We start from the raw sequence: 23,780 nt of genomic DNA, 5'->3' as shown, positions 1-23,780 counted from the left end.
GTCCCTTTCTGTGAGTTTATGTGGCCAAACTCTTTACGTCTGAACTTGTTCCCATTTTGACCTTCACAATCACCTCACTTGAGGTTCACCAGGGCAGTGGCAGCAGAGGAGAACTGTGGTAAACTGACTTTTTTGGAAAGTCACTAACTTTTTGTATACAACCAATTCTGTCGCTAATATTTATTACAGGAGATTACATGACTGTGTGCTTAATTATAAACCTGTATCATCAATGTGTGTGGCTTAATTAAACTAGTCCTCTAAGTAATAGGGGTGTCCATATACGTTAATCATACAGTGCTGTAGGCAGCATCTTATCACTTACATGGAAACATATGAAAGAAATACATAAAAAAAACATATGAATGAAATGTTCATATCAAATATTCCAAATTAATACCTATCAGTTGTATTGAGTTGACAGGTTCTTAGTTGCAGGAAAATGGGTGGAGTCTAGGTCACCTTAAAAGTGGTCATCTTTAGATTGTCTGTCACCAAAAAAAAAAAGTCAGCAACACTATGCTCTGTTGAGGTCAAAGGATTTATTGAAAACTTCCAGAGGGAGGAGACGACTGGGGTTTCCCAAAACGCACCACAGTCTGAGCCACTCACATGTGCTGGGATGGGCTGAGCCGAGCAAGGAGCCGCTGTGAGGTTCCAATAGCCATACACTCACATCTAATCTGCATGTCTCCATGCTCCAGTTCCAACTGGGTACATAAATAACTTCTACTAACCAAAGCACATTTAACTCACAAACCATAAGCATTTTCCATTCTGATAAACCCTGGCTAAAAGAATAATAAAACACACACACAAAAGAGCAGCAAGCACCATTCCTATCTGTAAATATAAATAAAGCATTGGGCAATGACGATTTCCTAGCCAGAGAAATGTATGATGTACACATATGTCCTGCATCCAGACACCGGTGCAATGGCACACAGTATAGTAGAATCAGACAAGAACAAATGGCAACAACTTTGCAAGGTCCAAAACGCACCAGCGATATAAGACCTTAAAACAGAGAGATGGGGTGTGCTCACAACCAAGGGGAGGAGCCAACACATGAGGCATGTCCACCACCAAGGGAAAGGGTCAACAGAGCTTGAGTGTGTCCACTATTGAGGGAAGAGGCCAATAGAGAGATGGGGCATGTGCATTGTAGCATATGTTAATATTATAATTACAGACAACAGAATAATTACTGGTGAAAGGTACAGATTCCACTTACAGTTTGAACACATCCCTTTCAGAAAACCTATGCTGGTTACATGGGAAACACCAGATTCTTATAACATTCTTCCAGAGAGCCTAGGTGAGAGGTCAGAGGTCACCCTTAGGCCTCCAGCTCCAATCCCAGGCCTAGCTTGTGGCCACCAGTGTTGATGCTCTTGCCGTCAACCAGGGCAGACAATGTGAGCTTGACACCTACGACAGGAATTCCGGCATGAGTCTCAAGAAATACAAGCACGGACAATTAATGAACATGTAGCTGTACATTTTATGCATAAAACACACAACAAAACACACCCTGGATGTTCATTAGAAAAAATAACCACTGTTACATTTCATGTGTGTCAAATAACCCCTAATCGGTGGCCAAGGATAGCCACAGCAGCTTGGGGGGGGTGAGAGCAGTGGGGAGTGTGCACATCCCCTTAGTACCTGGCCTCAGTGTCTGCGTGTAGCCAACTCCAATCAGGCTGGCGTTGTTCACTTTAGCCTGAAGAAATACAAGCGGGCCATCAGAACAGATGGGGCATATCAAATAAATACAATAAGACAGGGATGAAAGCAGCTAGGGGGCGCTGTGACACGGCCACTCACACTGATAGAGGCACTGGGGTCCAGCTGGTACTTGGCAGCAACACCAAAGCGGGTGCTGTTGCTGCCAGCGGCCCAGGCCAGGTTTACTGCAGTCTCTAACTTGTCATTCACTTTCTGGTAGATGGACCCACCAAACTCAGATCCATCATTACTGCAGCAACAAAGGAGTACGGCTTTAGGTTAAACCCAACACTAATGCCACACTCAAAGTCACAAAGCAACACTTAGTCCTAAAACTACACCCAACCACAAAGCCACACCCCACCCCCCAACCCCAACTAACAACAGTGGGCTTCAGGCCCAGACTCACATGTTGGTATGAAGCTGGAAGTCCCCAGTCCTGTAGCCCACTGCAAAGTTATTCTGGGTCAGTTTGGACTTTGCACTGTCAACGGTCATCTGATACCCAGCCAGCCATCCGTCATAGCCAAGCACAGCGGTCCCATGGATGGTGGGCCCGGCAAAGTCAAAGTCCACATCACAGCCAAGGTTGACATATTCACGCTTGTAGGCTGTTTTGACTTTTCCACTCTTCTTTCTGGTAAGGGGGGTGTAGATGTCATGTTATTTCAAAAAAAGATCTCTCTTACTAATAGTCTGTTATGGTGAAATAACTGCCACCATCTTCAAGAATGTCCTGCCTCAGAATGTCATGGTGAACACTCAACCAAAAGTATTTCCTCTTGATCTTTATAATCTTTTAACCCTTAACTGGTATGCTGCAAAATCTCCCCATTATTTCATTGGACATGTAAAAGAATAGAAAATTAAATAAATACCCAGAATTGGGAGAAAAAGTAGTGTCGAAAGTTAGCTTCAGCCCTTTGGCAATCTGCAGAAATGAAAAAGCAGTAATTAATCCACAATTTAATTCCAAAGGCCAGCAAGGTTGCCTATATGTACAAAGCATGTGCTTTACCCACCTGGTCTTCTATGGTGATCTCAGTTCCCAATGTGTTGTCAGTGGTCCACTTCTCTGTAAATGTCAGGCCATACTCCGAACGCTTGTACTTGGTTTCTAGACTCCCAACCACTTTATTAGTGTCAGTGTTGGATGAACCTGAGGTTTTGAACTCCTTTTTAAGCAAACATCACAGCAACAAGAAGTTCACATTTCAGTACTTCAATGATTCTGTCAAAGCTCTGGGATCAACATTAACATCATTAACATCTCTCTATGTGCAGAAAGGCAATCTTATACATCTTATAAACTGGAAATAACTTCAAGTAAAAAAATCGGGAAGATTTGCTGAATGTCAAATAATAAGTGATTATTAAATAACATCAATAATAAAAGAATTTTGCATAAACATACCACCCCACTGGCTGACTTGGTCTTCACATCAAGCTTCACCACACCAAAGCCTGTGAGGAAGGAGAATGTTACATGGTTATAAGCTGTATGTATAAAGTCTTCAGCTGTCATATGTTCACTAACTGAAGAGACCTGAAGAGATGATGTCAGCTTCTAAGGGACCAGTACTTGACAGAGTGTCTTTCTGAAATCATGCCCGATTCCTGACTCATTACTATACCTAAGTGGCTCAACACAGCCTGCTTTTCAATTAAGGCTAGGCTAACAGAGTGCTATGGTATGTGCCACAAATAGTTAACTACCATTTTGTTTTATACTAATAAACCAGCAGTGAGAACTGAGCATATACCCAGCCAAATATCCCATAATACAGTACTCAAAATGGATAACAATCATTAAATAATTTTTCTGTATTCCAACCATTTTGTGCCCGGTTTGGAATTGCCAGGTAATGCTTTTCTGTTAGACCTTGGCAAATACCAAGTCAAGAGACAGTACCATATCCTTTGTTGAAGATGTCCTTGGCAGATTTGCCGAGATCACCATATGATGGAGGAACAGCCATGCTACCTATAACAAGAAAGGAACACAGTGGAAAATAATCACAGCTGCAAAGAGTCTTGGCTGTGGCTGAGGGACTTAGTTTAGCAATCCTGACATGCTGCTTTTACAGCATGAAAAATATGTAAGGACGAGCTCCCGAGAGCCTGTCTGGGGCAGACACAGATGCCATTTGCCTGGCTCTAAACAACCATCACTTTGTCAAACGGTATTTCTCCGTGAAATATTACTGTAAAGAGTCTTTGCCCTGTTGTGTCGTAACATTGAGGGCAGCTAGCAACCTGGGATTTTAAACCACAAAGCCAGTCAGGTGCAGTTCCGGCATCCTCGGCGTGCTCCAGTTCCCACGTACGGGTCGCCGGACAGCTCCCTGCACACCGCCCGCAAGCGTCCTGCGTTGCTACATGCGATGCGCGTCCTACATGTGGGAGCCATGTTCACCTTCGGCCAGTTCCCAGGTACCCAATCTGCGCTGCGGAGATGCGGAATCACGCCAGCTACAGGGAGTGACTACGTTGAGAATACCTCTATAGTAGACGTCACCTTGATAGGGTTACTAAAACGGCACGCTAACACAGAGGGTGTGAAGCTATTCTGATTGTCAAGGTATGCAAGCAGAACTTCGGGTGAGCGGCGGATTCCGGTTATCTTAAGCGGCTCTGACATTACCAGCAGTCTAAGTGTGTCTCCATTGTGCACAAGAACTACCCTGATCAGAAACCTACAAGGCTTATTCTAAATAAGCTTACGTCTGCAACTCCGTTTAATTACATAAGAAAAGTAACCAGGCAATAACACAGTGCTTACAGCACAGAATGTTTATTATATGGTAAAACAAAAATGTAGACGGCGCACCCCGCTTACCAGTTACAACGACTTTCCGTCAGCCTATTCAGCTAGAGGGCGAAAGGAGACACAAAGCGCAGCCGCATAGTCACAGCGACAGTAACCGCCGTCAGGACCCCGGCAGGGATGGCGAACTTCTGCCTGCCTGAAAACGCGCAGGAAAAAAAGTGAAGTCTTATTACTAAAATCGTCAGCAAAAATTTTGTCATAGAATAGCTAAGGGGTGTCTTTTATGTACATTTTTTAATGTAAAAATGGACTCAAAATTTTACTGCCACTCGTATTTTTTGAATGCCGTCATTTTAGGCTATATTGATAGTATAATTCCTTATTAAGAATGTATGGGTGTATTAAAGTTTAATTTATGGAAATGATTTAACCTCTATTTGTGAATAATCGTAAGACTCTATATAAGGGTGCAAAGTACAGTACGTCTGTTTTGCCAGAATTTACAGGCTATAGAACGGATATGTCAAGATACGATCCTGCATTCCCCCTGATATGGAAAAACGATATCAAAACATGTCAAGTCCCAGTTTGAGGCCAAGTACCTTAATCACTTCCACAATGCACTTATACTGTAAATATACATATTGCGCGAAGTTTGGGTGTCACTCTAAATTCTTATTTGAATAAATACTGTAAAATTCACCTATTTATTGGACAAAAATAAAGCAAAACATTTGTTGATCAGGCCCAAGTATCACGAAGCTGGATTTCTTGCTAAGATGAATACCTTTTCGGATTAAGGTAGTCTGGCCTATCTGTAAAGGAACGAAGATAAAGCGCGTCTAAACCGGGGTACCTTAAATCCGACAAGTTATCTAGTTAACTAGCGAATCTCGCTTCGTGATACAGTCTTGTGTTATTATTATAATTACTATTATCATTATTATTATTAGTGTTATTATTATTATTATTTATAATAATAATAATATCGTGGCCGTTTAGGAGATGCAGACAGCCTGTAAGGGGCAATGTGATACGCAGGCGCACTGCACATCAGGCGGGAGCTATAGATCGGGTAGTGACACTTCCCCCCTCCCCGGCTCGTCTCTCGTCTCTCAAGGTGCCTGGAGCTTGTGTGCGGCATGGCGGAGGGTGAACCCAAGGCGAAAAAGCTGAAATTAGAGAAAAAAGAGCTCAGGTAAAAGAGACCTCTGGGATCGGCACGTCTCTTTTTGGGAGTAACCGATATATATTTTTCCTTGTTCCGATAGCTCAAAGGTTATTTCGCCCGATACATGCAGTAGGTAAAGGAATCACATTGCACTGCAGTGGTTTATTTCTTATTCTTTACGCATCTCCGAAGGCAGTTATTTCACTTAAAGTTAAACCTTGCTTTGGTGTGATTATCGCCTTATTTGTTTTGGTCGCCCATGTCACTGCACTTGGACTGTCTGAAAATACATGTAGATTAGATAAACTATATTGATCCAAGGGGAATAGAGTTCTTCGCATCCAGCCCTAGAAAGAAAATAGGCAAATAGAAGTCACCCTGAACACGAGACTTTTGAACGTTTCAGGTGCCTAGGGAGAACTACACGTAATCTCAAACAAACTTGCAACGAAGAGCTCAAAGTCCGATTAAGTTTAGGTGACCGGTCGGCGAGCTGGCTCCTCTTTGAAGATTAACGGTCCGTTTGAAATGTAGCCCGGTTTGCAGTATACAGACCAGTGACAGATATCGTGAACGTGATCCCCTGTAGCGTGGCCAACCTCACGATTTGTTCCAGGACTGACGAAGCATTGTCACATTCCTACACCGCCTATAGTCAGGCTAGTGTGTAACATGTGGTCACACCTCCCTAGTGTGTAAATCTCATCTTCGGTGTCGGAGATGGACTTGGAAGACACCGAATCTTGCTTTTCCGGTATTTTTAGATAGGTATGTCTCGGTACTGGGCCTAGATGACTGTTATAATTAGGAGACAGTCCGAATAACTGTAGTACGGCCGACCGGAGAGAAATAACGAGTCGGCGTTGTGGGAGGGGCGTGCGGATGGAAAACACGAGGCGATAGGGGGACTCTGATTTAAGTGAGGTTGATACGGAGAGGCAAGACGCTGGCTGACATTCGCTGAATTGCGCAGACCAGAGGAATGCCTTCATCAGGGTAAGTAAAGGACCGTTAGCGACAACAGGGACAGGCGTAGTTTTGTGGACACTTGGAAGATTTCATTTTCCATTTTGCACGCCAGCCGTGGAAAGGCTGTTTAATCACACATTCAAAGCGTGTTCACCATGTAGCTGGGATGCACCGTTCTGCCACGGTCTGAATGGGCTGCAGCGATGATGACAGATAATTTTTTCTTGTATTTTTAGCTGTTGGTAAGTTGAGGTAGGTAAGGTGGTAATTTGGCTCAAACAGTACAACTTGGGGGTCAGTGCATTGTGTGATCAGTGCACTGTGTTTGGTTTGTTACCAAGGATAAAACACAAAGCAGACAAAGCCAGCAACACTGGAAAAAAATGTATGGTACATAATTACAGCACAATTAAGAGTGCTTTAAAGTATATGCTCTGTCTGTGGATTTGTTCATGTTCAAAAACATTAGTTTGAAGTAAATTGCAGTAGTGGTTTGTTCAGCCTTTTTGGACTTTGTTACTCCTAGTATGGATATGTTTGCATGTGGCATGTTTTGCTTTGCGCTTTGCTTTTCAGAGGATTGAATTTGCTGTAGTCTTTGGTGGGCCTTTCCATCCTGCAGATTCAGTGGGGGGGCTCTCCTAATGGATGTGCATGTTTGAGTTTCGCTGACATCTGGGACCCTATTGCCCCATTATCCCAAAGGGCTGTTGGGTCTGTGCGTTTCACCGAATGTCAAACTGATGTCATAATTGCTGTATGTGTTAAGCCAGTGGTTTGTAAACTTTCTCTGCAGGGCCCCCCTTTTCTAGATGGGAACATTATTGAGCCCCCCCCCCCCCCCATTCAAACTACACAGGTTTAGATTCAAAATTTATTTGAAATACAAATCCCTTTTCTAATTCATTGAAACAAATGCAATTACAAAATACAAATGGTGCAATTTCACCACTGTTGGAGAAAAAAGAAATCAATTAAAAATAAAAGTCCAGCATAAGTTTGAAATTATACAAATGCAGATTTAACGTTCCTGTTAATATTCATTGGCGTACACAAATTAAAGTTTGTTTTACGATTACCGCATTTTGTTTTTAATGATAACCGCAGGTTTCAGCCTATATTCATATATATACTATAGCACAAAACACCACTAAATCATACCCATTAATTGATAGTCTCCCTGCACTTCATGTAGAAAATTTTAAACCTCGTTTTTCATGATATGGTTAGATATCAGTTTGGGAACCACTGTGTTAAGCAGAGTGGGACCATTATGAAATCCTACAGGCCCCCTCTGCACCCCATTGGCATGTGCCTGGGTGTTGAAACGTAACCTTAACAGTACACTCTCCGTCTGCTCTCTCCTGCGCGCAGCCAGAATGCACTCTTCGGCATGGGCAACCCATTGTTGGACATCTGTGCTGTGGTGGACAAGGACTTCTTGGACAAGTGAGTCAGCTTCTAGCATGCTTCAGGGATTTGGGCGTGTGCCAGGGTGGTTGGGCGTGGCTACACCGCTGGGTGCAGTCTTTAGTGGTGCCCTTACCTGAATGTGTTCTCTGTCACTCTCTGTGTTTCCCATATACTTCCTGAGACACACAGATTGTGAAATGATGATCTTCACCCCTGGAAATGACAGCCTTTGTGCCGTAGTGAATCCAGCAACTTGGACCATGACTTGTGTTGTAATGGCTGCTGGGCAGCACCTGATTAACGGCCACTTCTAATGGTGTGAAACACAAGCACTTTTGCCGTTTAGCCTGTAGCCTTGATCCCTGAAAGCAAAACCAGTTCGCTTCTCAGTGGGAGGATGCCTGCCATGTGGAGAACAAAGTGGGCACAGACCCGTTCAGCCCACATGTGACCCGTGCATGACTCTCCCCCGCCTGAGACTCGGGGTCAGCTCCGGTCAGCCTGCCGTCAGAGGCATGCACTGCTCTTTGGGCAGGGAAGCTGGCCTTGGATTTACCTAATCACATTCCCAGTGGTGAAGCTAGACCCAGCTATTTCTGCGTTTTCTCCATTCGGACTTATACTGCCTGCTTATTTATTGCTATTTATTTGTTTCTTACAAAGTGTCTGTGTGTGAAGAGCTGCTGAAGGTGCAGTGTGTCTGCCTCTGTAGGCCTTTACTCTAATTGGGTAACTGAAATATGAAACCTATCTAAAGCAGGTCAACCTTTTCAGTCCCCATTCAGCCTTATCTCTCTGTCTTCAGTGCCCTGAGATGGTTTGTCGATTTGTATGTTTCCTCTGACCTCATGTCAGTTATTTTGCAACTTGAAGTAGAGAACATGTTTCTTAGAAGGGCCCTGAACAGTTAAGTCCACCTGGGTTTTTGGCAAGAAGCAAAGCATGTCAGTTACTGAGGCTGTGTCTTCTGTTTAAACAGGTATGGCCTGAAGCCCAACGACCAGATACTGGCGGAGGACAAACACAAAGAACTGTGAGTTCAGAAGGGTGTCTCCTGCAGACTGAAACGCACACATACATGTGCATACAGGCGCGCACACACACACACACACACACACACGTACAGAGACACCTGCACACGTGTGATGGCCCCATGTCTTTGTGGTTGGCCTTCATCTTTCGTTCATGTTGCTACCTCACAGGAGGGTTGCTATCCCTTCTCCCCTACAACAGTATTAGTTTAAGAGTTGAACATTTTCATCATGTATCCAGCTTGCAGGCACATCTGTGTTAGTGAGTTCTAGTAGAGGCAGCCTTGGCCCCAGGGGGGCTGGTTTGGCTGTGAGTCAAGCAGCTCTAGCCGAGATCAATTTTGTGGTTTGACGCCCTGGCCTTGACTGTGCATACAGGTTTTGTAGGACCCAACTGACACATTGCAGTGCGATCCAGTCCAGGTTTTAGGTGGCGTTCGCAGTGAAGGACGGCCAGGCGACTTTGGTCTCCCTATTGTAGGAGTGTATGTATGTTTGGCAATACTTTTTGGCAGTACTCTGTGTGACTGTGCAAATTCGGTTTCAGCTCCAAACAGTTATGATACATATTGTTTAATATTAGGGCTGCACGGTATATTGTTTCAGCAATGTCACTGCAATGTGCATATGGGCAATAAACATCACAGGATGTGTAATGTCAAATAAAGCAAATTAAATCAAACGAGTCATGCTACAATTTTTTGCAACTTGATACAAAAGAAAAACTTGCACGGTTTTCATTCTCTGTGACTAATCTACAAGAGTCTGATGTAACGTTATTTGCTCCGATTTAATAGTTTTTTGATGCATGGAGTTTGTTGCTAGTGTGTGCCATACAGGTCCGCATGCACAGCGAACCACCAATTGCAATTATTCTTGTTAGAACTGCACAATGTGCAGTATTAATATTGACATTGCATGTTATACACATACAATTTTCACACAGCAAGGACTGCAATAGTGAGCTGAGTTCAGACTCTGGATAATAAGTTCTATTTGGCTGTACATTTATAAGTTTAATCTCCTTTATTATTTTCTAAATATTAATATGCAGTATTAATCACAAAAATGGTTTTTTTTCTCCAATATTGTGTTGGCCTAGTTAATATATAAGTGCCTGGTGAGCACAGAGCACCTCTGTGAGCTGAGCTGCTCCCACTGCCACATGTGCATCACTGTCTGCAGGTGTCAGGCTGATATCCTGGGGACCTTCCCACTCACATGGTCACAAGCCCTCAGAAAGACCTGTGGGGAACCGCTGCTCCACGAAGGTCAGCAGTTGTAGTTCACCTGGCCATATTTGGGCATGATGTTTGATCCATTTCTCAGAATTGTCCGGTTTTGTGTGGGTTGCCAGTGTGCTGTTGCACAGAAATCTCATGCCTAAGCCTGGTATAGACTCATGTTGTGTGTCTCTGAGTGGTCCAGTATCCTGGACATGATCCACATGAGTGACACAACAAGCAGGTTTCAAAGGTCCAAAATCAGCACTTAGTGTTTTCTATTGGCACTAATACTCCCTTATTAATTTGCTTATATAGTCCACCTGGACTTTGCACCTTTTGGGACCATTTAATGTAATAAATAGTGCTCCTTTGTATCAGACCAGGAAAAGGGTTGCAGTGCTGGACCCAAATCCCGAAAATCCCCCTTAGCATTAGCAGTCCAGCAGAATCGTCTCCCTGGTCTTTCTCCCCCCCACCATGGCTGACGTACTTTGTCACTGCTTCTACTGGGTTAATGAGTGGAATTTCAAGTGACCTCTGACCCCCCAGCTCCTGGGGTGCTCAGTCTTGCGGATCCAGCACCCAGCTGGAGTGAGATTGGGATACAGTTTCAGCAGGACTGGTTTCATGTTTTGTGCTCTGTTTTCCTTACAAGCACTGGTACTGGGTGAGACCCAGGCATTAAGTTCACAGGCACCAGCTGTAGGGGGTGCTCTTGGAACATAAGAACATAAGAACTATACAAATGAGAGGAGGCCATTCGGCCCATCGAGCTCGCTTGGGGAGAACTTAACTAATAGCTCAGAGTTGTTAAAATCTTATCTAGCTCTGATGTAAAGGAATCCAAGGATTCAGCTTGCACTACGTTATCAGGAAGACTATTCCATACTCTGACTACACACTGTGTAAAGAAGTGCTTCCTTAAATCCAGTTTGAAATGTTCTCCCGCTAATTTCCACCTATGGCCACGAGTTCTTGTATTTGAACTAATGCTGAAGTAACTATTTTGTTGAACATCATCCAAACCTGTTAGAATCTTATAGACCTGGATCATGTTCCCCCTCAGTCTCCTTTGCTTGAGGCTGAACAGATTTAGCTCAACTAACCTTTCCTCATATGACATTCCTCTAAGACCAGGAATCATTCTTGTGGCCCTATGCTGCACCTTTTCTTCCTGGTTTTAATTTGCAGACTGTGGCAGTTGGCAGTACAGGCCCTAGGCTTTTGTCTCTCATGCTGCCTGGGGGGTTCCATCTACACCACAGCTGGAGCTTTCTCAGGATACCAACTTTCAGAAACAGCCACGGGCTGCATGGCCCTTGCCGTTATCAGCCAGCTCCCCACCCTCCCCATGGGAACGCCCCCTCGGCATGCTGGGAAAGCGTCTTTTCTCTGGGCTCTGAGCCCATGCCTGCTGGATGGCTGTTTGTTTGCGCGCCGCAGTCGGTGACCGCGCTGTCCCTGGCTGCCCTTCCGCCAAAGTGAGTTTACTCAGCTGCGCCTGGCTCGCCTCCCTGTCTCTCCTTCAAAGACTGAGTTCCGCAAAGGCCTTGACATCCAGGATCTGACCCCTGCGGCCCTGCTGCTCTACTTTCTGATGTTACACTGGGGCTTCTGGCGCTTCAGGCCACAGGGAAAGGGAAGCCCTGCATGTGCTGGATGAGCCAGGGCTTGTGGAGGGGACCTGGGGAGGGTTTTTGAAGCATAATCCGGTGCTAGTTAATCTCAGTGGATGTTTTACACTCCCCTGGGTTCACTCTAACCTGCCCTGCAGTCACTCAGCTGACCCAGGCTTGCGGTGTGGCTGTGCCCCCACCTGGCTGATGCAGGGGTGCTGCTAGTGATTTTGGGCCCCATGAATCGTCCTAACTGCACTCCGTTTATGGTGCCCCCAGGTCGCCTCTGTGCTGCTTGGTCGCCTCCCCATTTGGTTAGTGATCAGAGCTGCCCACTCAGTGTTGGCACAGCTGCTCGTTTCCCAGAGTGGCTTCTCAGTCACACCCTAGGGGAGCGACATGTGTTTTTCCACATAAGCCCAGATTATGCCTTCTTAATTAATCCTGTTCCACACACCTTGGGTTCAGGGTTGTCCCGCTTGACATCTGGAGGGTGAATGGCAAATTTCTACATTAGTGACCCTGTCAGAGGAAGGCTTTCTGTGTCAGAGGAAGGCTTTCTGTGCAATTGTGTAAAGCATATTTTAATCTTGGTATTATTATAATTATTGAGAAAGTTAGGATTGGTAGCTATATCTGTCTCTAAGAATTTTGCAGGGTGTATATTTGAATTTCCCGGCACGGTTCATATAAATTGCCTGCTTGAACATGGTCACACTGAGCTTCCAGTTCTATGAACTGGAGCGCAGTGGACGTTACCTGTACTTTTGGTGGTGTCCTGCAGAGGGTAGCAAATGCTCACAATCTGATCCAGCACTCCTAGCATGCAATGTGTGTGTATTTGTGAAGGTGCAGGATCATCCTTAAACATGTAGGATGTACTTTTGTGTCTTAATATTATGTTTAGTTTTTCCTTTTATATAGATCAATATTTATTCAGATGTTTATTCTGTAAAGTAAGTCACTGTGGTAAATCATCCTGACCCTAGAGAGAACAGCAATTTTGCTGGTGGGATTTCACCTCATACCATTATGGTCAAGTAAGCCCCTCTGTATTGCTGGGGTAAAAATGTGTTCGGTCTAGTATGTGTGTGGTTGCATGTGTGCAATTGATCTGCAACCAGCAGAACCCTTCTGCAGCTGTGGGTTGAGGGATTCGAGGCAGAGTAGTTTTGAGCACCACTGGCAGGGTGGGACAGGGTGGCATCCCCCCACTCCAGCATCCCTCTTGACCCTGGCATTTGTGTTTTTCTGTGATTTACTGCTTTAGTAAACTGTGTTATAGGCCCTGCCATGCTGTCAGAATCAGAGACTGTATTGTTCTTCACAGCCACTTTGGACAGTAGTGAGGTCAGAAAGATCTGCCTGGAACAGGCTATTGTGTTACTGTTAGACTTACTTTTGGAGTTAGGCTGTCACTATTGATTATATTAATAATCAAGTAATCTATTGATTTAATTTGATTTGATTTGATGATTAATCCAGGACTTGTCCATGTTGTTTACAAGCCTTGCAGTCTCAGGGACGCTCTGATCCAGTTGTCTGGCCATGATATAGTCTTTATCAAAGTCACTCAGGTCATTAACCCTGCTCATTTCTTCTGCATTCAACACGTCAACTACGGGTACTGAATACTGGCTTACCATACATTATATCCCAAACATTGACATCTTCCATTTGTACAAGACAGTCAGTGTTATTTGTAATAGTCAGCTGAGTTAAGAAATTTAGCTACCAGAAACATTTTCAAGACTACCTACTATATCTTAAAAAAATCTAAAGTTTACTGCTGCTGTTTTTGCATGAGCTCTGCATGTGCTCTTCAAGGCAATTATAATTTATCAATAATTTTAAATAACATTTTCATCCTTGCAGTTGGACTCAGTCATAGGTAGTGTGGCATTTTGTGAGAAATTTAACAAAATTGAGGATGAGAAAAGTGAAGAATAACTGGTCAACAATAGGCATTTGCCTTCTGCTGTATGAAAATATTTTGTATTTCATAGAGGTGATATTGAGAAAAGCAAGTGATTTGTCTGCACTGCTTTTTGTCTGTTGGCACAACTCAACTTTTTTGATAGACTCTGTTGGTAGATATTAAGTTATATTTGTCTAGTTTAATTTGGGTCAGTTTTCACCTTTTTTAAAAAAAAAGTAAATTGGAATACTTGTCACAAAAATTACAAATATTTTATTATGAACTTTTTCCAATTGTTTAAGATGCAAATTACTACATATAAATAAAATTATATATATGGGGCGATGATGTGATGCATTTTTTCCGTCCATATGGTTTAGTTAAATTTAAAAGCATTAATATTTAAAAATAAACATAAAATTACTTGTATACCAGAGCATGTGAGTGGAGTGGAGCGTGAGCGAGGAGTGGAGCGGGCGGCATTTCGTCAGAGCGCGGAGTGGTTTTTTAATTAAGGCTGAAGCGGTCGCTCTGTCTGGCTCCAATTTCGCTCCGGTACCGTTCACACCACGACTCTGAGGCGTGCCCAAATCTACCCAGAATTCATCTGTACAGTTATCAAGACTGTTACACAAATTGGCCAAGATGGAATTCGGAAAGTATTTCACAAAGGAAACTGATAGATCATACAAGTGTACTATTCTTATCAAACGTATAGATGACAATAATGTAGAGCAAGAACAACAAAGTGGTGAAACTGTTTCAGTGAGTAAAGATTCACTTTGAGATCACTTTTCTCAGAAACATGAGAGTGCTACGCAAACAGGCGGAAGCCAGAGCAAAACGTGAGCAAGTTTTATATGGTTATAGCATATCAAGCCTATAAAGTAAATAAAAGTATAAAAGCCTATAAAGTAAATATTGGTAATCAAATACATTAGTTTTGTCATTCAAAGTAGGTCTAATAGGATTTTTAAATTGCACGTAACGCTGTCAGTGAAATTTTATTTTATAGAATAGAGAGACGCAGCAGCAGCATCAACAGAAAAAAATTAGTAAAACGTGGATGCTTAGCCTGTATATTCTTTAGGCTATTAAGCCCACTGATTCCTTTATTTTTAAGCCTATTTTTGTGTGGAATGCCATTGCTAAACCTGTCCGTTGTTGCCTATATGTTGTTTAAAAATAAATATTTTCTGCTTAATGCAAATTAGAGCGTAGGAGTGGGCGAAGCCAACAGCCTCGTGACAGAGGAGCGGAAATTATCACCGCTCCATTCCGCTCACATGCTCTGTTGTATACATACTTTTGGACTGAAGACCTGTTTTTAATCGATCTTGAGAGAATATTTGGGGGGTAATGGCAAAAATGTGAATGTGGTGTAACCGTAAAAACTTTACCAAATAAGTAAAGTTGCTTAAAAAAGGTGAAATTCTCAAGAAAACATGCTATCAACTAGTTTGGCATAATCTTACATTAGAACTATTAATATACAATACAAGTAACGGGACACCATTGTTCTGAATATTATAATTAATTTGGGGATTCATGATAGTCAGGTCAACTTAATGGTGTGTGAGTGTGCCCTGTGATGGGTTGGTGCCCCATCCTGGGTTGTTCCCCACCTTGCACCCATAGCTGGCATATGCTCCGGACCCCCCTGCGACACTGAACAGAACAATCGGTTTCAAGAAAATGGATGGATGGATAGACGTTAGTCTATCCTGAAGTGTCTAGGTGGTGTAACCACCATTCAAGGAGCTGTTTTTGTTCCTATTGTGCAAGAAATCATATCACAGTAAATAAACCCCTGATGATCTGAAATGCTGCATACCAAGGTTAGTAAGTCTCTTTAAAGTATCGGATAACTCGATATTTTTAGGATGGTTTATATGTCAAATGGTATGACCCCAGGAAAACATTGACAGTTAAAGTAAATGCTTGTTTTATAATTAAAATTACATGTTTGAACCATTTACACCAAGGCCACGTGCTTGCATAGGTGTCCATTATAATGCCTGTCAAATTTGATTTTAAATTGAAATGTCAAATGATGTAATCAGTTACACCGTTTGATTCCTATTACAAGCCTTTCTGGTAGGGGCCAGTTTGGTCAAATATCAGTAGGTGCTGATGCTGTTTAAAGATGTAATATAAACTTACAATGTGGAACTGTGTTAAATGCTACATATCTACAACTTTATTATCAAAGCACTGTAAGGCTAGGATAAAATCATTATTTTGCATTATTTTCTAAAACGTTGGTGTTTTAGAAATGTTTATCTTCAATGCATATTTGTCGTCTATTCGGGTACAAATTTAAGCAATCGCAACACAGAATTATTCTTTTCGGTATTTTGATAGTATTTTTACGTCACATTTGTATGGAGCCCGATTAAAATCCGATCATTTAAGTTCTGCTTTGCAGTACTGGCAGATAGTTTCATTTTCTTTCACATTTAATGAGAAGTGCTTCCATACAACTGAGGCTTTCGCTGTTTATTTGGACCCTCACCCTGTATGCGCTGTCTTCCTTCCCTTATGTTGCCGAGTGTTTGAGAAGGATGTTTTTAATAGGTGTTCTTTAAAAACCAAGTAATTGAGTTTAATCATGTAATAGAGACCGCTCTGGACTGGAGTTAGCCTTTTTCTTATCAAATATCGGCCCAGTCCTGAATGTATTTACAGATGGTATATTCCCTCTAGTTTTTTTTATCAGATTGAATTTGTCACATGTCAGGGACAGCTTTGTTTTCTGTGAATAGTTTTGATGCAGTCCTAGGCCTTCAGCTTAATGCTACCGAGGTATGACTGTTTACTGGGTGGGAGCAGGGCAAAATGGGGTCAGATGTAGGAAATGAGTGTAGTCTTTACAAGGTTGCAGTGCAAGCTGCTGTTGTGTGTAACAACTAGCATGTATTGCAGTACATAGCAGGATTCACAGGAATAAGTGGTGTTATTCTCTTCAGGATCAGGCAACTCTAGGCTCTTGCTATGATTGCTGTGTTTGTCCTTCTTAATGACCTGCATGGCCTCAGCCTGGTCTCAGTGGGCTCCTCAGTGTGTATCTAGATGTGTGCCTGCCATAAACTGTATATCCAGTGGGACATCCCCTCCAGCATCTGACTGTCACCTCCTGCAGGTGGATGGAGTCTGGGAGGTCTGTACACATCATTCTCCTTAAGGCTGCTGTGTTTAAGTCCCTGAATCGTAATTTAGCCTGGCATCACACATATGTTCACTTCCTTTTCTTGTATCATTAGTAGAGATGCACTGATCCGATATTCGAATTGGTATCGGCGTTGACCCAAACCTATTTGACGGATCGGGTATCGGCCATGCGTGACCGATCCATGTCCTATGCTTATTTTGTTTTTGGCAATCTCTAAAAAGATAGCTCCTATTTCATGTTAAGTCTATTTGTACAATCAATCGCACGACAGCTTTTTCCCATTTTACATGTGTTTTTTTTGCAACATTCAAATCGAACGCTATCGCTGCCCCTCAGTCTTTTTTGCTACTCAGTGGGTGTGAGTACAGTGACTTCCGCCTGCTGTGACGTCATGCGCATACCCTTCGCAGTACGAGGAGCGTAAGATAAGACGTGACGATATGAGAGTATTTTACGCTTTTAACAAACCAGTAGCACAGCGATTTGCAGTCTTTGTAAAATAAAGCTTTGAGAGGTGCGAATAGCATTTAATGGACAATCCTACTTAACAAAGCGCACACAACTGCGAGACAAAAAGAGCAATAGATGATTTGGGAGTCGCTAACCTGGACTGTCTTGCGAACTCTCTGCAGCTTGTGATACAAGAGGGGCTGCCATCGCAACAAAGTGTAACTGCGCTGACGCCAATGGGAGAAAATTGTGTAAAAATTTTAAGCATTCGCCACTTGTGTATACTTGTTTTGAAGATCTTCATATTGAACTGCAAATGCCTCAGAAACACTTAAAACAAGATGTACAAACGAGGTGGAACAGTACGTTATGTATGTTTGTAGTAGCCTAATTAAATATTTTTTGTCATACATCTATTTACTAGCTTAAAAAAAATAATATATAAATTATAACAAAGTAAAAAGAGCTCTTGTATCGGCATCTGTATCGGTATCGGCAGTTGTGTATCGGAATCGGATCGGAACTGAAAAAATGTGGATCGGCCCATCCCTAATCATTAGCACACAATTAACAAACAAAAATCCCAAACAACCCTTATGGAGTGGGAAGCACTTTACTGACATCAGTGTTTAGTAGAGCTCTGGGGTGGCTAGATCCTTAAGACCCTGTCTGACTGGACTATTTGTAGTGGCTCCCATTTAGTCTTGGTCCTGAAAGCATCCTGGATCACCCTTTTATGCCCAGCTATTTAAACCTAGTTTGATAGAGCAGACACAGCAGATCTCCTAACCGCTATGCCCTGTGTTGGCCCTTTGTGATGAAAACAAAAGCCTCATCAGTTTGATACAGGCATATGAACTGTGGTGAACGTGAGCTTGTGGCATTGCTGCCTACAGTATGTGATGGCGAGAGATGGCAGGATGACGAGAGATGGCGCTCTTTTTTTCTTGAATGAACGCGGTAATCCCTAATTCTTTTTTGGTAAAGAGTTCTTGTCTTTCATTCAGTGAGGCAAGATGAATGTGCCTCAGAGGATTATGGGTAATGAATCCTGAATGGTCACCAGAACCATGGGGGTTGTCTACCTCCCTGACGGGTGTTTTTATACAATATGTCAGGTTTCTGATCCAGGAGGTCCAGGAGACCGTTATGATGTTTCAGTGTTTGTTTCTCTGCCTCAAGGCCATGCTCTGATGTGCTCTGACATGCTTTACATCTCACACTCCTCATCTCCAGCTAATGCACTCTAACTGCACACACAGGCGGGTCTGATCTTCTGGCTTTTCCATGACTCACCCTCCCCCATTGTGTAACATTTGTGGTGAGGGAATTCAAACGAGATGGCTTGAATGTCCCTGCCCCGGATTTCTGCGCCATAGGTAACTTTTGGGGATCGTGACCCAGTCTACATGTGGCAAACCACTGCTCACAGCATCTTATACAGTGATTACAGTTATCCCTGCTTGAAACTGTCACACCTTCAACAATGCACATTCGGGTCAGTTTGCAGGGTCATCAGCTGGAAGCCACCATTCGCGGGTGCTTCGTCCCTACCCAGTACATCTCTCGCCGAGGGGGCAGTGGCCAATTGGGGACGTCTCCCTGCCACCCATTGCAGCTGCCCTTATTGGGGTGTTCTCTTCTGCGATCTTGTCAGGTGGCTAGCTTGAGATAGGCTTTCTCTGACTCACATGATTACCTGCCAAACATGGCACAAAGCGTCTGCGTCACCCCCACGACCCTGGCAGGTGGTACGATCTATCTGAATGGATGCTGCTCCTTGGGACGTGGTGTTTTCCCGCCGTTTCTGACCGGCTGCATATCCATCGCCCATTGTCAGGATAAGCGTGTGCCGAGGTGTGTGCGTAGGCGATATGCACAAACGTGCAAGGCTCTGATGTGCTTGCTGTGTGTTTGCATTGCGTGGTTCCCACTGCAGATGCGCACAGTGTGTGGTACACAGCAGGACAAGAGCTGCCGCAACTAAAGCTTTCATTTCCTGCCCTCTAGGCCTGTCACCCTCCTGAGGAGCATTGACCCATCCCCCTGCAGCTGGTGGGAACGGCTTGCTGTGGTTCTGTGGTTTTGCTGACGCTTGGCCCGACATGCTGCAGTCACGCTTTGGCTTTGCACGTCTGGGCCTGTCTTCTGTTCCCACGTTATGAGGCTGTATCCCTCTCTGGCCAACAGGGGGCACTGTGAGCTGGCTCTCAGCACTGCGGTGCAGGTGTTTCATGTTGATATTCTGGTATTTCAGCTCTCAGGTGGCTGTGATCTCGCTTATTGTTTTGCACAGATGGAGATTTATTTTGAGATCAGCGTCGCGGCTGACTTCAGCTCAGACTGTCCTAACATGACCTTTTATGCTTCAGAGCACTGAAGTGGGTCACAGCACTGTTCTGTCCTCCCTGTGTTTTATGCCCATACTGCGTTCAGTGTTTGTGGAGCTTTGAGTCCACACACAGCACAGAAGCGGGGTGTAGAATTTGCACCCTAGGGTGGCACATGGGGGCATCATGCCTGAGGTAAGAAGTCTCTACATGACTGCAGAAAAATAGAATGGAGTAGAATAGTGATACTGTATTCAGACCTGTGGGGAAAGTGTGTTTTTACCTGGCCCACCTTGCACTCCATGAAAGATGTACAGGGAAAGAATGCTTGGGGGTCGCAGTTCAGGGTGGGCTAGCATCCAGCCTCCCTGGAGCGGCTGGGTTAAGGGCTTTTCAGGGGTTAAGATGGCTGTGAAGGGAGCCTGCATGTTCTTGCGAGGCATCAGTTGGGTGGGTACTCCCTGTACTCGTCTGGTAGGCACAGTGCCTGCTTCCTGTCCTGCTTCCTGTTCACAAACTGTCGCACTGCATGAACTTTCATCTGGCACGTCGAAACCTCACCGCCCCTCCTCTCCCCTCCTTTTATTTCTGCAGGTTTGAAGAACTGGTCAAGAAGTTCAAGGTCGAGTACCATGCAGGCGGGTCCACACAGAACTCAATAAAAATTGCCCAGGTTTGCCCCCCCGAAGCTGTTTGTACAGCCTCTGTCACCCACACACACACACACACACATACACAAACACACACACATGCTCCCAGGCACTTAGATTTTGGGCACTTTTCCAACACACCAGGTACTATGCGTTTGGAATGGTACTTTTGCTAGTTTTCCGTTTTCCATTGACTTCCAGTCGAGTACCAGTACCAAAAGTTATAGTACATTAATTAATTATGCCAATGGAAAACCAGCACCTCAAAGTACCGTACTTTTGGTACTTTTTTGAAGTACCAAAACTACAGCACCTGGTGCAGTGGAAAAGCGCCCATTAGCTCAGTGTGGTGTTGTGTATCATGTTATTACGCTGTCTGTCTGTCCCCTCGCAGCCTAGGTATCTGACCTTTGGGTACATCTCCCCCCATGTAACTTTGATCTGTTTGTTTTTGCTTTTGGTCTGTGACCTGTAATGTCATAGACAGCCCCCACACAATGCATGGTTTGGAGTTTGTAGTGGGGTCGTTCCATTTTAATTCAGCAAAAGTTTTTGCATCAGAATTTTTGGTTTTGAAATAATATAGCACGTGAATTACACATCTTCCAGAGCTCAGAAATATTTTTTTATTGTTTATTTTGAAAAAACATTTACAGCCTCATAACTTTGAAAACACATTCCTTTGAAAACAGCACAATTTTTTCATTTAAAGACCAGTAGACTTTCTTCCCATTGAAGTGAAAATTTTTTACCCCTTCTGCCAAATTTTTGAGGCTCAAAAACAGCATTTTTTTATTATTATTATTTTTTTTTATATATAAAAACTTTTTTGGAGGTCTTTACCTCTTGACGGGGACCAACCAATGGTTCAGTGTTTTCTAAACAAGTGTTACACATACATATGTATTTGATTACAATGAACTGAAAAATGTTAAAGTACTATACAAAAAACTGTTCCTTCTGTTCTTTCCAATGAGCTACAGCTGAGCTGTGTAGCTGGAGTAGTAAAAAAGGTACAGCTCATAAGGTAGCATTTCGAATTATCATATTTTTTATACCCAGGTAGTTGAAAAGGCAAAGGGGAAAAAAACATTTGAGCTCTGGAAGGTATGTGTAATTCATGTGCCAGATTTAATCAAAATCAAAAATGGTGAAGCAAAGGGCATTTGTTGAGTTAAAATGTCTTTCCCTCTGATTTTCACATCTGGGTTCCTGTTTAATCCTTCTTTGTGTTCATTTGTAGATATGGTTAGGTGTATTTCACTGCATTTATGGTTTCAGCTGTGTGCTGGGACTGACTGGGAAGTAGAGACTGGGGATGTCAGACGCGGTTGCTGATGACTGTGGCCTGATTGAGTCCTCGGGGCATGCAGGACACATCTCTGGGCACACGGGTTCCTGGCATGTGTGTGTGTACCGTGTGGGTGTCCCTGGAGGTGGCTTATTCAAACCTGTTGGGAGCTCCTTTCCAGGCCTGTTCTGTGCAGGTGGGAAGGCTGACTGCAGCCTTGCCTCACAAGGGAGGTGAGTCCTAAAGGCTGGTTCATACTTCTCTGCACTCGTACTAGCAGATGTGTCCACTCAAACGTTTATGACACATTTGACGTGTTTGTGCGCCTCTGCGGATGAACGCCTGCTGCACCCCAAGTTTGTGTCCACACAGTGGTGTACTCGCAACTCTGGACACACTGCGCACGATTGATTTATTAGCATTCACTTTAACACCGACATGGATGCATTTGATGAGTGTTTGGGTAGTTTTCAAACCCTACAAACTATTTACAAGGCAGTAAAACTGTTACATACATGTAAATGCTTGTGTGTGTGTGTGTGTGTGTGTGTGTGTGTGTGTGTGTGTGTGAGTACATACTTGTTTGGAATTGAAAATCTCACTCCAGCCAGCTGACCAAAGTTGGCAACCCTGTGAGCTGGCTCTCTGAATTTGTAAAACATTGAAAAACTGACACAAACCTCACTGCTGTGGTATGTGTGTAGGGAGTATCAGAATAATATTTTTATTACTATTAATAAAAATATAAATGCAACACGTTGTGCGTGTGTTCAAAGTGTGCAGCTTGACCAGAGAAATACACAGTGTGGATACGCGAGTGCGGAGAAGTATGAACCAGCCTTTACGCTGTACCCTTAAACACTGGACTTAACCCACATTCCCAGTAAGATGGCAAGCGCTGTTGAAGGCTCAGGTAGGCAGATGGTCTGAGATGAACTACAGCGTGTGAAGTCACACTGATAAAACAGCTAAAATAGCAACAGTCAGCCACATGACAGTGAATGGGGTTCCTGTCTGTATGTGTGACCTGAGCACCAGACCTGTTTAACTTCCTGAGTTAACACAGGATAACAAACAGTTATCCGCAACATTTCCTGATAGTCTGAAGGGGACCAGCATGGAATGCTTCATCTGAGAAATGTGTCAGACTTAACAGGAACTTCTGCAGGTGATGGTCATGATTGTGACCCTTACTTTCCCAGCTCGTGTTTTGGGGTGTTTACAGTAATCAATGGTACCAGTTTGTCCCAGGCTGACAGAAATGATCCATGACTTATGCTTAACAAAAATAGTTTATTTTCATTTGTCTTAGTCTTTGAGTCACTGTTTTCTTTTTCTTTCACTGTGAGGCCAAGCTGGGCAGGGGGCAGCTGACAGAGTGACGTTTCTGAAGTGTTTTGGGGGAGGCTGAGCTGCATGTCCCTGTGGCAGCAAACAGGCCAGCCGTCCTCAGGGGACGTTTAGCATGCTGGCACTGATGGTGTCTCACGTTGCTCTTCATTGATGGTGTTAATGTGCTGTGTCTTCACTCATGCCTGGTGTGTTGTGGTGGCGGGGTGCGCTGTTTGGCAGTGTGCGCCCTGTCCTGGTGCCACCCGTGGCCATGTGGGCTTTGCAGCAGGTTGGGAACGATGTGTCCCTGGGTCTTTGGTGTGGCCCTGCGGTGTCCTGCGAGGATGCTAACAGCTTGTTAGCCCCACTGGCTGGTTCCATATCTACTTGCTGCACGTGTGCTTTATGCACTCTGTGACACATGTTTGTGATGTCAATATTGTCACAAGGTTAATGGTGTTGAAGATGAATCAATCCCATAGGGGACTCCTCAATACTCTGGGGTCCACATGGAGTTTTGTCGTCCCAGCTATAAGGATAAGATCCAGAGATGATATGCCCAGATAGCTGCTGGAGTCTTTACACTGCTGTCCAGCTTTCCCATGCTTCCCCAGATGGTGGTGCCATCGGAGGTCAGATGTGACTTGGAAGGCAGAGCCAAACTCACACCACAAAGGTATCAGTGACAAAGAAGGGCAATGAGACTGAAG

General features: G+C 43.8%; 2 protein-coding genes across 4 annotated transcripts in view; one reads left to right on the top strand and one right to left on the bottom strand.

The window, feature by feature from the left end:
- Nucleotides 1–523: 523 nt before the first annotated feature.
- Nucleotides 524–4,697, bottom strand: LOC111839289 (non-selective voltage-gated ion channel VDAC2-like). Of its 2 annotated transcripts, XM_023803067.2 has the most exons (10): nt 4,571–4,647; nt 4,148–4,203; nt 3,644–3,715; nt 3,146–3,195; nt 2,754–2,906; nt 2,610–2,662; nt 2,141–2,368; nt 1,831–1,981; nt 1,669–1,726; nt 524–1,431 (listed from the first exon to the last, which is right to left on the bottom strand). In XM_023803067.2, exons 3-10 carry the CDS (start codon nt 3,708–3,710, stop codon nt 1,340–1,342), a joined length of 852 nt encoding a protein of 283 aa, XP_023658835.1. In that variant the 5' UTR covers nt 3,711–3,715; nt 4,148–4,203; nt 4,571–4,647; the 3' UTR covers nt 524–1,339. The 2 variants fall into 2 exon arrangements, with proteins under 2 accessions (XP_023658835.1, XP_023658825.1); XM_023803057.2 differs by lacking the exon at nt 4,148–4,203 and having other exon boundaries at nt 4,571–4,697.
- An 845-nt stretch (nt 4,698–5,542) lies between these two features.
- The window catches only part of LOC111839278 (adenosine kinase-like), a 45,209-nt gene continuing 26,971 nt past the window's right edge, over nt 5,543–23,780 (top strand). Inside the window, exons 1-4 of one of the 2 annotated variants that reach the window (XM_023803037.2) lie at nt 5,543–5,699; nt 8,016–8,090; nt 9,034–9,087; nt 20,392–20,470. In XM_023803037.2, coding sequence (XP_023658805.1) covers nt 5,644–5,699; nt 8,016–8,090; nt 9,034–9,087; nt 20,392–20,470 — 264 coding nt within the window. In that variant the 5' untranslated portion in view covers nt 5,543–5,643. Of the gene's footprint in view, nt 5,700–6,359; nt 6,669–8,015; nt 8,091–9,033; nt 9,088–20,391; nt 20,471–23,780 lie in introns of those variants that run through there. The other variant, XM_023803046.2, reaches the window with a different exon arrangement.

Source organism: Paramormyrops kingsleyae, chromosome 3 (genome assembly GCF_048594095.1).
Source record: "Paramormyrops kingsleyae isolate MSU_618 chromosome 3, PKINGS_0.4, whole genome shotgun sequence".
Classification (NCBI taxonomy): Eukaryota; Metazoa; Chordata; class Actinopteri; order Osteoglossiformes; family Mormyridae; genus Paramormyrops; species Paramormyrops kingsleyae.
This window is presented reverse-complemented; position numbering and strand designations above follow the sequence as displayed.